General features: G+C 30.1%; 3 protein-coding genes across 42 annotated transcripts in view; 2 read left to right on the forward strand and 1 right to left on the reverse strand.

Moving 5' to 3' along the window:
- Positions 1-16,017, forward strand: part of LOC127733826 (complement C1q-like protein 3) — a 76,651-nt gene that overhangs the window by 38,490 nt on the left and 22,144 nt on the right. The gene's annotated exons all lie outside the window — the stretch shown is intronic.
- Positions 1-16,017, forward strand: part of LOC127733825 (complement C1q-like protein 3) — a 58,443-nt gene that overhangs the window by 20,282 nt on the left and 22,144 nt on the right. For 2 of the 3 annotated variants that reach the window (XM_052243222.1, XM_052243221.1), the window contains exon 3: positions 70-865. In XM_052243222.1, coding sequence (XP_052099182.1) covers positions 70-467 — 398 coding nt within the window. In that variant the 3' untranslated portion in view covers positions 468-865. Of the gene's footprint in view, positions 1-69; positions 866-16,017 lie in introns of those variants that run through there. The other variant, XM_052243219.1, reaches the window with a different exon arrangement.
- Positions 1-16,017, reverse strand: part of LOC127733809 (band 4.1-like protein 4A) — a 95,449-nt gene that overhangs the window by 614 nt on the left and 78,818 nt on the right. For 18 of the 38 annotated variants that reach the window (XM_052243176.1, XM_052243177.1, XM_052243157.1 and 15 more), the window contains 4 exons: positions 15,471-15,542; positions 13,361-13,462; positions 10,156-11,188; positions 1,297-5,209 (listed from right to left, as the gene is read on the reverse strand). The exons of 1 other annotated variant lie outside the window; for it this stretch is intronic. In XM_052243176.1, the coding sequence (XP_052099136.1) occupies positions 5,060-5,209; positions 10,156-11,188; positions 13,361-13,462; positions 15,471-15,542 (1,357 nt within the window). In that variant the 3' untranslated portion in view covers positions 1,297-5,059. Of the gene's footprint in view, positions 1-1,296; positions 5,210-8,812; positions 8,868-10,155; positions 11,189-13,360; positions 13,463-15,470; positions 15,543-16,017 lie in introns of those variants that run through there. 19 more of the 38 variants (XM_052243184.1, XM_052243172.1, XM_052243187.1 and 16 more) reach the window with 10 other exon arrangements.

The raw sequence follows: 16,017 nt of genomic DNA on the forward strand, positions 1-16,017 counted from the left end.
ATAAAACGAATGTGCAATAATGCAAACCAATTCAAAAGGATGATGATAGACTTTTTTTTCAATTTTTAGATCTCGAACGAAGGCCAACATTTTTTGCATCATTAAAAACATCACAAACTCTGTCTAATATTAGGGATATTGTGAAGTTTGATGACGCAAAGATCAATATTGGAGGTGGATATGACTCTACTACTGGAATATTTACTGCTCCACGGAATGGAATCTACATATTTTCCTGTGCTATTATGGCTAATGGTGGCGGCGAAGTTCATTTCCAGCTAAACAAGAATGACCAGTTATATACAGCAGGGTATGCTACTAAATCGAACTACGGAGCTCAAACGGTGAACTCTCTCGTCGAGCTGAGGACAGGAGATAAAGTGTATGTTAAACACAGAAATGGTTCGTCCCAGAACGTGCTTGGAAGTCACTTCTCTACATTTTCCGGTTATCTTTTGTCCAAGTAATAACATTTACTGTTCTCAATGAACTAGTAACATTTTCAGTATTTGAAATTACATGTACTAAATTCTTGGAAAACTGATCTTATGATCATCGAATAATTAAACAATTGTTTACAGTTCTGAATTTTAATCTTATAGGGTTTATACAATGAAACCTTTCCTACCTTTTGGTGGTTTAACAAAGGCATAGACTGGAATTTTTAAGCGCTGATAGAAATAGGGTCTTAATAGATTTTATAATGAGGCATATTTTGTATGTTTCAGAGTGTTCTATTGAAATTTGCGATTTGATAACTTTCACAAAAGAATTTAAGAGTGCGAAATATACATTCTACGAGTGCCCTGTGTGAAGGAAACAGTTTTTCTTAATTTTATTGAAATAAATGTACTACCATCTTGAATTCTGGGCTATTCACTTATGCTATTCATAACAGACAAAATCCACAAACTAAAATTGAAATTAAGGGTATTTTGGGCACATTGATGACGGAATCTAGGATCGCTATGTCTTGCTTTCGCGACATAAATGTTGCAGGCTCGACAAAAATTGGTCATGTGCCAGACGCTGGTTGCACATAACACTTTTTACCCTTTATCTCAATGACAATGTAAAATTTATATGTCTTTAATGAAAAATACTTGAAGCTGCTACAACATATGATGTCTGAATGTTTTATATACCTATCTGTACTTAGATGAAATCTTACATTAACAGCACTTGTCAGCATTATCATGTAAACCAGAATAACAATATGTATGATCCTTCATACCATCTTAGACAAAGGTTTGCATTCACTGTCAACAAATATGTTACAAAGATAACAGAAATCTATTAGAAAATATTACATATATTTATTATTCTGTAACTTCAATGTAGGAAAACAATCATTTGTTCATTTATTCACAAATAAAATTATGTGTTCTGATTTCCTGACTACAAGTTACAACTGCCCTGGATATCGAAAGTTACGATAACATGAGTTCTCATTTCCCTTAATAAAAAAAAAATGCCTTTCAAAAAGTTGCCTTGGATATAAAATAAATGCCTATAAAAGACTTTTTAACAAACAAAAACAATACACCATCAAATAAATGATATTTATTCATCTTAAATTCTAGAAGAATGTTCACTTAATTTACATATCACTGAATATTCATTCCTTATAAATTTGTAAAATCTAAATGAAAGTATCTAAAATATAACATATTATCCAAATGCTTAGAGCCTCAAATTGTAAGCTCCCAATTAGATTGAACATTTAAACCAATTAAACTGAGGATTGATTGATAGATTGTTGGTTGCTTAACGTCCAGTGGTAAACTGAGGATAATATGGAGTCCCACTATTACTTCAACCATGCAATGAATGTAGGTTTAAATGTTAAAAATAATATAATATACAAACAAAAGTATCAAAAATATAAATTATATCTACAAATATATATGTACACTCAGCAGTTATTGCATACTATTATTGCTTAGTTACACACTCTCTTATCTACGATTAATTTACACAAAATACTTATATATATTTCACCAACAGGCAACAGTATACAAAAACTTCCATAAATATTGTTAATCAATATGACCGAAACTATTTTTTTAAATTTGGACGCATAAGACACGTAATATGAAAAAATAAATAGTCAGATCTAAATAAATGTAAAATTTAAAAACAAACACTCACAAAACAAAATTGTTATAGGTCCCTCAAAACACCAGCTATGGCCTGCTCACACAGTAGTAAGTAAACAGTTAGGAATAATCTGTGTACTTTACAAAAAGTATAATTAAATTGTTATTGAAAACTTCTATTAGGTAGTGGAGGTTGACGGCAAAAGTATCAAACCAATTATGGTGTTGGATTATTTAGCTTCTTCAATTAATGCAACATTCTTAAAGAAAAAAAATATAGGATATATCCCAATGAAATCATTGAAAATGAAATAGTCTGATATCTATATTTCTATCTTTGTACAAATTTACAATTTCATTTATCAGTTGCAAGTCTTCCCATATCTATGGTAAAATACACAATATAAAAAATGCAACCAGGAGATGCAAATGTACAATCTTCTGTTGTTAAATATCAGCAAGTTTGACCTTCTTATGCTTCTTGCTTTCTGGTGATTTGCAATATTCAACTTGGTCACATTTGTCATGAAATTAACATACCAAAGAGAAAAGTGCAGGGAAATTGAAATTTTACCAATCAGAGAACAAGAGAACCAGAAAATGATCATAAAAAAACAACCAGTTGAGAAAAGTTTTTATCAGCTGAAGTTTTTTAGATATATATATCTGTACAGAAGTACTTGTATAAGGATAATTAACTGGCAAGATCACAAATAAACAATCACAATCATTTACTGACAATAGATACTCTGTAAAACCTATCAAGAAATCCTTAGAAACCCTTCTTTAACTAACAGTGCAAACATTAGTGTCAAAAGACTGTACTAATCCTTTTGACTTCTACCTAAATCCTTCATACTTCAATCACCATGGACACAACCTTATGTAACATTAAACATTTGTAAAGTGTATATTTATAGATATGTATAATAAATATAAATTTTCATAAAAAAGAGGATATATAGACAACCATACAAAGTCAGCACTATAAATAAAATCTTATAAAAATCATTATTTGTTCTTAAAAAATCATACGAATTTTGTTATCACAGGGAAGAGGTTTTCATGGATGGTGTTCTCTGGTAACTTGATTCATTACTTTTATTTACTTGATTGATAAAAAATAAACTTCTGCATGTGCTGTTATACATGCTAATGTGAAGAAATTAATATCCATTTTATGAAATAAATGTTCCTCTTTGCATATTCTCATCTTAACAAAATCTTGACAATAAAATGTATCAACCACTTCATAGGGTTAAAGTAATAAATTCATCAATTTTCCTGTGGCTAATGGTTCAGAAATATGCTATTGGTGTTAAAAAACAAAGGATTAACATGTATAAAATCAAAAAAGAATCAACACAAATTTATGAATTTCGAAGTACATTTGTCATATATTAAGATTTTTAGGAAAGTTAGTTCTTAATAAAAAGATTATATAAATAAAACAAGCACTTCTGTAGTATAAAAAGTAATAAATAATGTCATAATGATACAAGTGATAGTCTTTTATTCTAAAGAATAGAAGATGAGACATTAACATTTTATAGCTGAGTGCCTGAGATTCAATCAGAAATTTAATCTGCAACTGTGCTATTCTTGCAGTCAAATTGCATTGACTGTATTTTCATTTGTGATAAAGTCACTGACTGTATATCTCCTTGTTTTTGACATTGCCAATGTGTTTCTGTAGAGTTTTATTTATTATGTCAAAAATGTATGTCAAAAATGAATACAGGTTCTTGAAATATTTTTGTTGTCCAGTTTGATGGTTTTTACACATTTTCTTAAGTCTTTTAAATCTCACCTAAATTTCTCAGGATTACAGCTTCATTTGTGTACTTTGAGCAAAATCATAATGTATGTCTGAATATGTAAATGTCTAAAGATGGCTCAAAACTGCAATATTGAACAAATTTGATAAAGTTTAAATATTTGTCCAAACAATTATTGAGAAAGAGAATTATATATCAAAACCAAAGTTTAATAGTATCACATAAATTACAGGTGATTTTTGTTGGTTGACAATGTCCTCCAATGAAAAAATTTACAAAAACATGCAAATTCAAAACATTTGTCTACAACAACAACTTTTAGCACTCAGTCTGTATACAATTTTAATGTTATGGATGTATGTAAAATTATTGAAAAATCTTTAATCAATCCTTGTAGGGTTCTCAACTTTCTGACCCTACCAGTGAAATAAATACTGGTGAAATAAGATAAACCTCTTACAATTAAAAGTTAAAGTGGATTCTTTTTTGTTCTGTGTTTATATGTATAAAAATAGAACTACAAAATGATATCTTTACTCATCATAAAGTTCAGACTTAACTAACTTAACCATACCATTTTTTGTAATAAAAGGACATAATGACCTGTCAAATGATTCAAACAGAAAATAAGGCTGTGGCCTAAGATTGACAGGCATATTTTCTAAAACACATTTGAATGTATGGAATAAGTATGATTTTACATTTGTCTTGATTTAAAACTGTTTCTTTATCTATTTTGACTCTGCTCGATCTTAAATTTTGTTTTATTATAGACATAAGTCCTATGACCATGATATTGTGATTTTCTGTGACTGATAATTCTATAGATTCATTTATTTTCATTGGTACCAATTTTCGTGGATTAAGGAAAACTTGTATTTTTGTGGATTTTTGGTTTTGTTGTTTGCCAAAGTCTGCATACAACCTTATATTTGCTGAACATTTAAATTCGGAATTCCCCTGTACCCATAAAATCCACGAAAATTGTTATCCAACGAATCATAATGAACCGACAGTAAATAATGTCATATTTCTGCCAACAGATCTCCCTTGCTTACAACTCTGTTTGGTTGGTTAAGAATACTTGGACAATCAATTTCTGTGCAGTTTCTATATCTCAAAGTATACAATATTTCTGTCTCCAGATAACGGCATTGTTCCGATTTTGGTTGGTAGAGGATTTCATATTTCTGTCCACAGATTACGTCCTTTTGAAGATTTTGGTTGATTCAGTACACTTGTGTCAATTCTTTCATGAGTCATAGTTCTGTGAGAATCTTGTCGATTTTTAGGAGGTGAATATGAAGGATGAAACTGTTGAGATGATGGATGCTGAAATTTATATAAAAAGATGTCTGATTAAATGTTGATGATGACCACAAAACATTCAAGCAGTCATGGTAGTAGTGAAATATCTGTCTTATAGTGGACTTTCAAATTGAAGCATTATCTGAGATATGATCCCCAAATTATATAAGCAAATAATATAGGGACATGGTTACCTAAAAGTTTTTCAATTTTGTAGTATCAAGTATTATTGATTACCAAGTAAATGATGTTATTGAAAAATCTTCAAAAAGATTTGAGTTATGGACTTGTATGTATAACTTACTCCAACACAAGTCACCCCAACAGTGAAATGAACTATGAAGTCAACAAATTTTAACTGAACAATAATGTAATGTATTTTGGAAATTTATATCATAAAACAGAACTCAGGCAAATATTGAGGAACAGATGAATATGGATCCATCTGAAAGCCTCATTATATTTGTTGAATTCAATCAAATAGATTTTGTTAATGGTCAGCACTTTATATAACAGTATTGGGTAATAAAGCAATGCAGTTGTATCAAAATCATGTAAGTTTTATTAGACCTAATCTATATTTCTGAGTGCATGTGATTCATGTGACCTTTACCCATTCTATTGGCAGAGTGACAGTGCAATCAGTCTCAGTGTTATAATATATTGCTAATTATGTCCACAGATTTTTACCAACAAAGTTTTGTAGTGATGATGTTAAATGTATTGTTATAAGACTCTCCATATAAAACTATGTCATGCAGTTAATTATTACTATAGTTTTTACTCTCAATATGTTTATTGTTAAAGAAAGTCAAGTTTTAATCATTCACTGATATCAATGATGAAATGTTTACTTTCTTTACAGCTTCAGTTTTAGCCAAGATTAATGATGTTTATTCAACACAAAAGAACACATAACCTAGTACTATAAACTAAAAAATGTGGACACAGATGATGCCCCCGCTATCACATCATATAGTTATAAAGGGAAATAACTGCAGAACGGTAAAAGTGACGCTATCCAAATTTGAACTTGATCTGAGTTTTGTGGTAATTAGCATTGTGTGTAAGTTTCATAACATTTGGTTGAGGCTAACTTAAGTAGAGAACAGAAACTAAAAATTCAGCAATTTTTCTATTTGTAAACACGCATAACTCTAGAACGGTTGTGTATAAGATTAATAACATTTGGTTGAGACAAACTAAAGTGAGAGAACGGAAACGAAAAATTCAGCAATTTTTATGTTTATAAAGGGACATAACTCAAGAATGGTAAAAGGGTCACCACCAAATTTCGTACTTAATCTGTATTATGTAGTAATATTCATTGTGTATAAGTTTCATAACATTTGGTTGAGGCAAACTAAAGTTAGAAAACGGAAACATAAATAAATAAAGCATTGGTTGTAGTTGATTCAACTACCACTATGCACAAAGAAAGATAACTCCAATTTTCAAAGAAGACTTTAAAATATTTTTAGAAATGAAATGAAGGGAAAAAATTGCTTTAATTTATCAGTGGAAGGCAAAATTAAACATTGCATTGTATAAAGCATTGATTGTAGTTGATTCAACTATAATCATGGACAAAGGAAGATAACTCCAATTTTAAAAATGACTTGATATTTAGAAAAAAAGAAAAGAAAAATTTAACAATTTTTCCATTTGTAAAGGGCATAACTCTAGAACAGTATAAGTGATGGCACTAAAATTCACACTTGATCTGTGTTTTGTGGTAATAAGAATTGTGTATAAGTTTCATAACATTTGGTTGAGGCAAACTTAAGTTAGAGAATAGAAACGAAAAATTAAGCATTTTTTCCATTTGTAAAGGAGCATAACTCTAGAACAGTAAAAGTGATGCCACCAAAATTCAAACTTGATCTGTATTTAGTGGTAATAAGCATTGTGTATGAGTTTCATAACATTTGGTTGAGGCAAACTAAAGTTTGAGAACGGAAACCAACTTTGGGACGGACGGACGGACGGACGGACGTACAGACAGACAAGGGTAAAACTTAATGCCCCCTCCGCTACGACGGGGGCATTAAAAGTCATTTAGATAAGAAATACAATAGGCAGTTTCATAAAAATTTATTCATTGATTTATGTAGAAAGGAGAGTTCTATCATATTGACAAAGTCTACAATTATTTTGGAAATCAAATGTAACAGTAGATAATTTGTCTTGCAAAATTACCACTGTACATGCTGGGGTTTTGAACCCAAGACCTGTGGCAAAGTAAGCCACCACTAGGAAGCAATGGTAAATTTTCCCAACCCCAAAAATCACAACACTATAGTGACAATATCCTCCTTCAAACCCATGCTTAACTCATTTTATTTTTTTTACTTGTTAAGGAGAGGTTTAAGAGTATTTGAATGGACAAACTAATGAACAGATTTTGTAATTCTGATCGGATACTGTTTTGTGTCTTATCGTTCGTAGTTGTGATTCTATCTTTTATTCGTATGTAAAAGTAAAGATAATTTATCACCTAGTTCATTGGTATGATTTTAGTTTAAAGCAACTATGTGCACAGGATTTATTTGTTTTTACACAGTTTGATTTGGAAGAAAGGCTGACATAGTTAGTTGCACTATTACTAACACAATTCTATATTAATATTCTCGTAATTGTTATAAAATACATCAAATACCATAATTAGAAACCTAATCTTGATTTATATCCAATTTTTAGAAATTTACCTGTGACGTTACTTTTTGTGGCATTGATCCATTTGTGTTACAGACACACACTTTGTAATTCTATTAAGCTGTTTTTGTGTACTGTCCTAAATTATTTTAGTTATTCGTTGTTATTCTGTGGTTAAAATGTCAAAATGTACTATTATATTATTTATTTATGTATTTCTCTGTCTTTGGTGTTTTTGCATTTATTTGTACTCTGTTCCCTTCACGTAATGTTGTCATTTTAGCGGTATATTTAACATTGCCATAAAGAGCAGAGGTTTGGCTAGCCACAACACCAGGTTCAACCCACCATTTTTTCTTAAAATGTCCTGTACCAAGTCAGGAATATGACAGTTGTTATTTAATAGTTGGTTTCTATGAATGATGCATTGTTGTTTGTTTTTTGTTGCACTTCTGTGTTCTGTTATTTCGTTGTTTTCCTCTTATAGTTGATGTGTTTCCCTCGGTTTTAGTTTGCAACCCGGATTTGTTTTCTCTCAATCAATTTATGACTTTTGAACAGTGGTATACTACTGTTGCCTTTATTAACAGATCGCCAGATGTATACCATAATCACCATTAGGTGGAATAAACTAGCTTCTTCTAGATCTTACATGGCAGAGAAGTCTATTATATGATGCCAAATAATTTTCCAATATAAAAATAAGAAGTTGTGGAATGATTGTTGATGAGACAACTTTCCCAAAGAGACCAAATGAAGAAAAGCTACTTTGATCTTTTACTGACAAATTCAACAATGTCATCCTAATTTTAAGACTGTAATATCTATTTTTAAAAAAATTAGTTGTTTCAACTAATGTGTTTTTGAAGAAGATGTTAATAACTTATAGTTAACTTATGTTTGTGTACTTTAATGAAGTAAATTAGTACTGATTAAATCAAACAGTTAGTATTTAGTGCCACTCAAACATACAACTTCAAAGAACAGTCGGCACTGTGTGAAGATAATTCAACGTGAAATTATTCCTCTGAAAACAGAACAAAGGTCAACTGTAACATGCAAGGTAATTAGAGAACTTTTGCAATGTTTTCCAATATTTTTTTCATATGCATTAAATTTTTCTTAAATTGGATAAATAATTGCAAAATTTTCCCTGCAATACAAGTATATAACTGGTGACAGATTTTGAAATCATTTCTCAAGAATATTTCTATAAAAAAATTCGTAAGGGTTCCGCGGAACCCAGTGTCTCGCCTACTTTTGGTGTTAATCGCAGGCTCAACAAAATTGAGGAAAAAATTAATAAAAATATTCCTCTCTATACTATCTTTTGATTGTAAGTAGCTTCTGTCCAAGTTTGGTAAAAATCCAGGATAATTTATGAATCTAATAAATGTTTTAAAAACTTAAACTGCAGAATGTATGTAATGTTGACTGGAAGAAAAACTAAGTCCATTTATAAGTAAAATATGGAAAAAATGGAACAAAATTTTATCAAAATCCAGGATAGTTTAAAAAAGTTGTTAAAATTTTAAAAACTTTAACCACAGAGTGAATGTAATGTTAACTGGCAGAAAAACTAAGTCCATTTATAAGTAAAATACGGAAAAAATGGAATTTTTTTTTTTCAAAATTTACTTCTGGATACTATCTTATGATCATAAACAAGCTTCTTTCCAAGTTTGGTAGAAATCCAGGATAGTTTAAGAAAGTTATTAAAATTTCAAAAACTTTAACCACAGAGTGAATGTAATGTTTCCTGGCAGAAAAACTAAGTCAACTTATAAGTAAAATACGGAAAAAATGGAATTTTTTTTTTACAAAATTTACTTTTGAATATAATCTTATGATCATAAACAAGCTTATGTCCAAGTTTGGTAGAAATCCAGGATAGTTTAAGAAAGTTATTAAAATTTCAAAAACTTTAACCACAGAGTGAATGTAATGTTTCCTGGCAGAAAAACTAAGTCCACTTATAAGTAAAATACGGAAAAAACGGAATTTTTTTTTTACAAAATTTACTTTTGAATATAATCTTATGATCATAAACAAGCTTCTGTCCAAGTTTGGTAGAAATCCAGGATAGTTTAAGAAAGTTATTAAAATTTCAAAAACTTTAACCACAGAGTGAATATTTGTGGACGCCGCCGACGACGACGACGACGCCGACGGAATGTAGGATCGCTATGTCTCGCTTTTTCGACAAAAGTCGAAGGCTCGACAAAAAGTACACCTCAATCTAAAATCGTTCCATCACCTTAAAAACAAAACTAACATCAAATAAGTATATATAAATAGTAAAGAAAATAGCTTACCATTTGTGAATTTGGATTGTGTCCCCTAACCGAAGGAGGGTTTGGTCGATAATTTGAATCATTTGGACTATTGTACATTCTTCGTATACTATCTTGTGTAGCATACATGCCCCGAGAATCTTTTGGTGAACTGTACAACTTTTTAATGCTTTCTTGAGTTCCATATCCATGACTATAAACATTTGATGAGGGTTGATTACGATCAGGGGTCCTTTGATATGAGTAATTGGAATCAGTAGACACACCAGTGTTTCTAACTGAAGGCGAAATTTTCTGTGAGTATTCCTGAGATTTATCATCATTACCAAATTTATTTACAGTGTTAAAATTCTGTCTAATTGTTGTCTGATTTGTTGTACTACCTGGGGACTGCTCTCTATTGTATGTGTTATAATTCCCTCTTTCAACAGACCTGCCTTGATTCATTTGACTATATGCCATTCCTTGAGATATTCTTTCAGGTGGTCCATAACCTCTAGACATAGGCCTCTCTGGAGTCCCTGGATTTCTTTTTTGTCTTTCTGGTGTTCCATACCCTCTAGACATAGGCCTCTCCGGAGTTCCTGCATTTCTTATTGGCCTTTCAGGAGTTCCTGAATGTCTTGTTTGTCTCTCAGGTGTACCTGATGATCCTCTAGTCATTGGTCTTTCAGGGGTTACTGAACCTCTAGTGGTTGGTCTTTCAGGAGTCCCTGAACTCCTAGAGGTCCTGTCAGCCAGAGAAGATTCATTTGGCCTTTCTGGTAGAGGTCTGTTAGAATAGTTTGTATATGAGGTTTGTTTCCCCTGATTATAGCCCTGATATCCATTAGACTGATTATTTGATGTTTGCCTGTAATCCTGTTTATTCATGGGGGATAACTCAGTCCTACCCATGGGAGATAATCCAGTTCTGTACTGATCCTGTCTGTGTGAATTTGAAGTGTTGTGGTAATTATTGCTTTGATTTACTGGACTGAAAGCAGTCCTTTCATTTGATCGAGGCAGGGGTTGTCTAATAGTTCTCTCATTTGACTGTGAAAATGGTTCTTGTCTACAACAAATATAGGAACCAACGATTTATAACGTAACAAACACAAATTCAGAACTTTTCAGTTTACTTAAAAATATTTGTTCATGTGTACTTGACTATATAACTGAACATACAAGTGTCAGTTAGACCAAGTATTTATGAATATTAAGAAATTTTCCTAGCCACGTGTAACTAATAAGCTTTAACTCTTATTGGAATCGACCATAATATTTGTTGTTTTGGTGAAAATATTTAACAGATAAAATTTTGGACACTGGAAAACGTTAATATAATTATCATACTTTATAACATAAGTCATAACTTTATAAACAATAAATTCAAATAATGAAGCACACTATGAACCTGTGGGTATTTGGTTGATTCTCCTGTAACACTTCAGAAACTGTTAAAATTTACAATTAAAAAAAAACAGAAAAATTTGCACATTAGGAAATTCAAAATAAAATTCTAATCACAGATATTTACAGATCTAAAAAGTTTTATAAAACGGTTAATGTATCAGTGATGATTAGTTTATGAGTAAAAGAAATTTCTTAATGTGTTATCTGTGAACACTTCCTTATAAAATTAGGAAAGGCTTTTTTCAAATTCTAATAAACTAATATTTTTTTCAACACCAGTATTTTGTTATTATAAAAGTGACTGCTATAAAAGACTTATTCTATCAAGAACTCATGTTGATGGCTTGCTGTGTCACTGAGGTGAAATCCACCCCTTTTTTTTTAATTCATATTCATTGATTATTCATGTTTGAAATACATCATCTACCAAATCTTATTACTTTGAAATAAGTTGAAAATAAAATTCCCATTATATACCACCTTGTCATAAAAAATCCAATCATTATTAGTATGATCTGAGAATGATTTGTTATAGAATGCACCAGACATTTTTACAACCACAGAATGCAAACAAATGATCTAAAACACACCCAAAAGTAAAATCTTCAAAAAACCTTTAATAATATCTTTAGGACAAAATAAACTGAAAATAAAACAGTACATTTTAATCAATATTAGCAATAAACACATGCTTAATTAAGCTTGTATTACACACTTAACATTTATGCAATATACATACCAATGTTTCTATCAGATATTTGATTTCTAAATTATTCTCCATTAAAAAAAATTAATTATTTTTTAGGTTGCGATTTAAAAATATTTCACCTCGTTTGATTGAATCATCAAATATTGGTTTTGCAAGTGATTTATTCAATTGAAATTTGTAAGTAAAAATGTAAAACAAATATTACTTTTGATTTCTATTATGGACATCGAAAAGTTCAAAATTCATAAAAATTAACAAACCTTAAGTGAGGAAGCTCACATACCCCTTCTACCAAATAAAAGGGCAAAAGCTTAAAGTGGCCTGATGGCATAGTTTTTCAGTTTACTTTAAGGCATGATTCATTTCTGTGATGATTTTAAACAGTAATGTTGTCTAACACAAATCTGTTTTAATAACTTTGACCTTGACCTTAGCACAATTGAGTTCAAAAACAATAAGGATCATCATCTTATATGACAACATATTTTGCACCAGGAAATCGCTTTTCTGCACAAAATTTCATTTATTTCTAGTAGCTTTGACCTTGACCTTAAACAAAGTGACCTCAAAACCAATAGGGATATTTCTCTTGTCAAATATAACCATACATCCAAGCAAGATTGTAATCCCATGAGTAGAAATTGTTTCAGTATCCAGGAAACCACTCTTCTGCACAAATTTTGGTCTATTTTTTTATATTAACATTGACCTTGCTCTTAGTCATAGAGTGACCTCATAATCAATGACAATCTTTCTCTTATTATAAGTGATCATATATCCAAGTAAGGTTACTATCCAAATTAAGTAAAAACCACTTGAAACTTAAATGACTGACAAACAGACAGACAGACAGATCAAAATCTATATACCCCCTGCTAGCATGGATATAATAAATTGTAGTAAGGTTGACTAGAGAGGGTTAATTATGAGAAAAATATAAAATAAATTACTTGGATAACAGTATTATCTATATTGTGCATCTAATTTAACTTTCCATCACAAATAATTTGTATATGAAAAATAATACAAATCTAGGATGTATTACAAATAAGAAAATATTGAATGTTATCTTGTACTACAGTTTGAGATAATATCAGAGTTAATATATGGTGTACAGTTTACCTGTTAGAAGTAATAGATTCAAATACACTGTCGGACTCCTCTGATACTGCCTCGTTGTTTATTTGTATGTTTGCCTGTGTGTCTGCTGTTTGTTGTGGTGTGCTGCACGGAAATCATATCAATATATTTGTGGATGATTTGTTACTGTGATTAATGTTTGTAATGGGATGACTTGTTTCCACTCTCTAATACATTTGTAATATTTCATACACAATTGAAAATGTTACTGTAACATGCAGTCATTTCAGAAAAAAAAATCATAAATTGTCAACTGAAAGGGATTGTGAGCAGTTTAATTTTGGCTATTTTTTAGGCAAAAATTTGGTCTTAAAAATTAAACGAAGCAAAACTCACATGTGTAAGACCTTTTATGTGGGAAACATCACAAAGATACTTATAAAAAGAATTCTGAATTTTCAAATGTTTAGATAGCAAAAAAAGTGTAAAAGAAGGCATATGAACTAACTTTACAATTCAATTACACACAACATATTTCTAAAACTTTGTAAAGTTAGCATGATCAGAGAATGGAAACAGATGTGGTTGTGATGCTGTGATTTATACAGTTATGAATATATATTTATATTATCTTGGTTATACTGTGAAACAGACAAGATATTGACAGAACTCAATTGTTACTAAAATTATTGCACCAGGAATCATTTACACACATTATTATCTTGATTATAAGAGTGTCAGTATTTGTAAGAAGGAAAATGGAGGTAAAAACCCTACAAAATAGATCTTCATAGATGTCTAAATTATATAGACACACAACAAAAACAATTCAACTTTATTTTTCATCCTGCATGGAATTGTAAAAAGAAATGCATGAAAACAAATTACAATTTCAGGGGAGATAACTTCCATAGGATATAAAAAATAATAATGCTAATGTTATAGACAAAAATAATCTTAAGAAAAATTTCAAAATGTTAAAAGCTACAAGATATAAGAAAAATTTAAATATGATTTTTTTTTTGTTTAATCATTAATGAAAGTGAAATAGTGAAATAATAATTCGCTTTTAGCAGCCAATTTTGTTCAGTTTTGTCAAAATAAACTAAGAAACATCGCTGATGAATTATTCACTTGCAAGTGAATAACTCAGCCTCATTTAACCTGTATTCATGTGACCATCAAGTTAACCCCTTAGCTGGAGATGAGTTTTGGTTGACTGATCGATCCACTAAAAACCATTCTTATAAAGGTAAAAACTAGATAAACATTCTATTTAACCTACAATATGAAATCAAACAGACCTAGACAAATCCAATTCCACATGTCGCTATCTATTTATATATATATTTATGTTTATATCGGGTTATATGACCATTTTAATAATTTGGATATACAATTTACTATGTTATAAACCAAATATAAGAATTTGAGTCAAATCGGTGAACAAGAATTTGAAAGCTAATGCCCCTTTAAGATCAATGAAACAAGAAAATTTAAAAACTATTCTTAAATTATACAGCTTTATAAAAACTTTGGATCAGACTTGTTTCTCATTTGAATTTTGTCTGATTCTTACAAATACTAACACTTAATTTATAATGTTAAGAAGGAATATAACAAAAGTTTCAGAACTTAGTTATTGAGCCAGCTTGGCATCTCATTATCAGACATGAATTTGTTATCTTATATTTACCGACTATAGAATACCTTTTATTTCTGTTTTTTTTTTTTTGCCATATATAATTTAGAACTTATGTAAACTTATTGTTACAAATCAAACGATCATCAAAATGTTTATTGAATTACCTTGTTTCTAATATAAATGAGATAAGTATCAATTCCCCTTGGTAATAAGATATTTTCAAATACTATGTATGTTGACAAAATGGGAACACTAATCAAGATATTTAACACTATGCCATAGATAGGGTAATTCACTTATTAATAATAAGATTCTTTAATTTTACAATAACTAAATCCATTTATTGTATTCTAATGAGATTTCTAGCTAAGCCTGATACAAAAATAATTGAATCATGCAAATAATTAAAAAATCATTTAAAAACCAATTAACTGAATAAAATTAAACTTTAAAATGATCTGACTGTCTACTGTGAGTAGATTAAGTATGCTATGTCATATGACCTACCTTCTTCCTGTCTGCTGCTGGTGTTGACCTTGACTTCTCTGTTCTGTACTTCTTATGTTCATCACATTGCTTCTGTCAAAAAATTATGTAGACTAAACATACAGAAATGTGTGTATTTTTTCCAGTGCAAAAAAACAGTGTTTAAATATACTCTATGTTCCATTCTGCTCATGTTAATTTCCAACAACTTCAGGAGTAAATCTGCCTTCCTTTGTGTCCTGTGCTTATTCCTGCAATGCTTATCAAATCCGTATGTTTTACTGAACAAACATTCCAACCTTCACTGTATTCATACATGGAGAGTAATAAGTCACAAAGGTGGTAGCAGAGAGTGATCATCATTTAACATGGTAACCAGTATTTTAGTCAATCAATACAAGAGGTACTAAAAGTATAATTGCATTCAGAAAAATTTTCTGAAAACACTGTTTTTTCGTTTTAACTTTAAGAAAATTGTAAATTCTATCACAAACTTATTGCTTACAAAGCAAAATGACAGAGTAATATCTCATAATTTTCAATAAATATAGGAAGTGTCAATCTGATA

The sequence above is a fragment of the Mytilus californianus genome, unplaced genomic scaffold (assembly GCF_021869535.1).
Source record: "Mytilus californianus isolate M0D057914Y unplaced genomic scaffold, xbMytCali1.0.p SCAF_3, whole genome shotgun sequence".
NCBI lineage: Eukaryota > Metazoa > Mollusca > Bivalvia > Mytilida > Mytilidae > Mytilus > Mytilus californianus.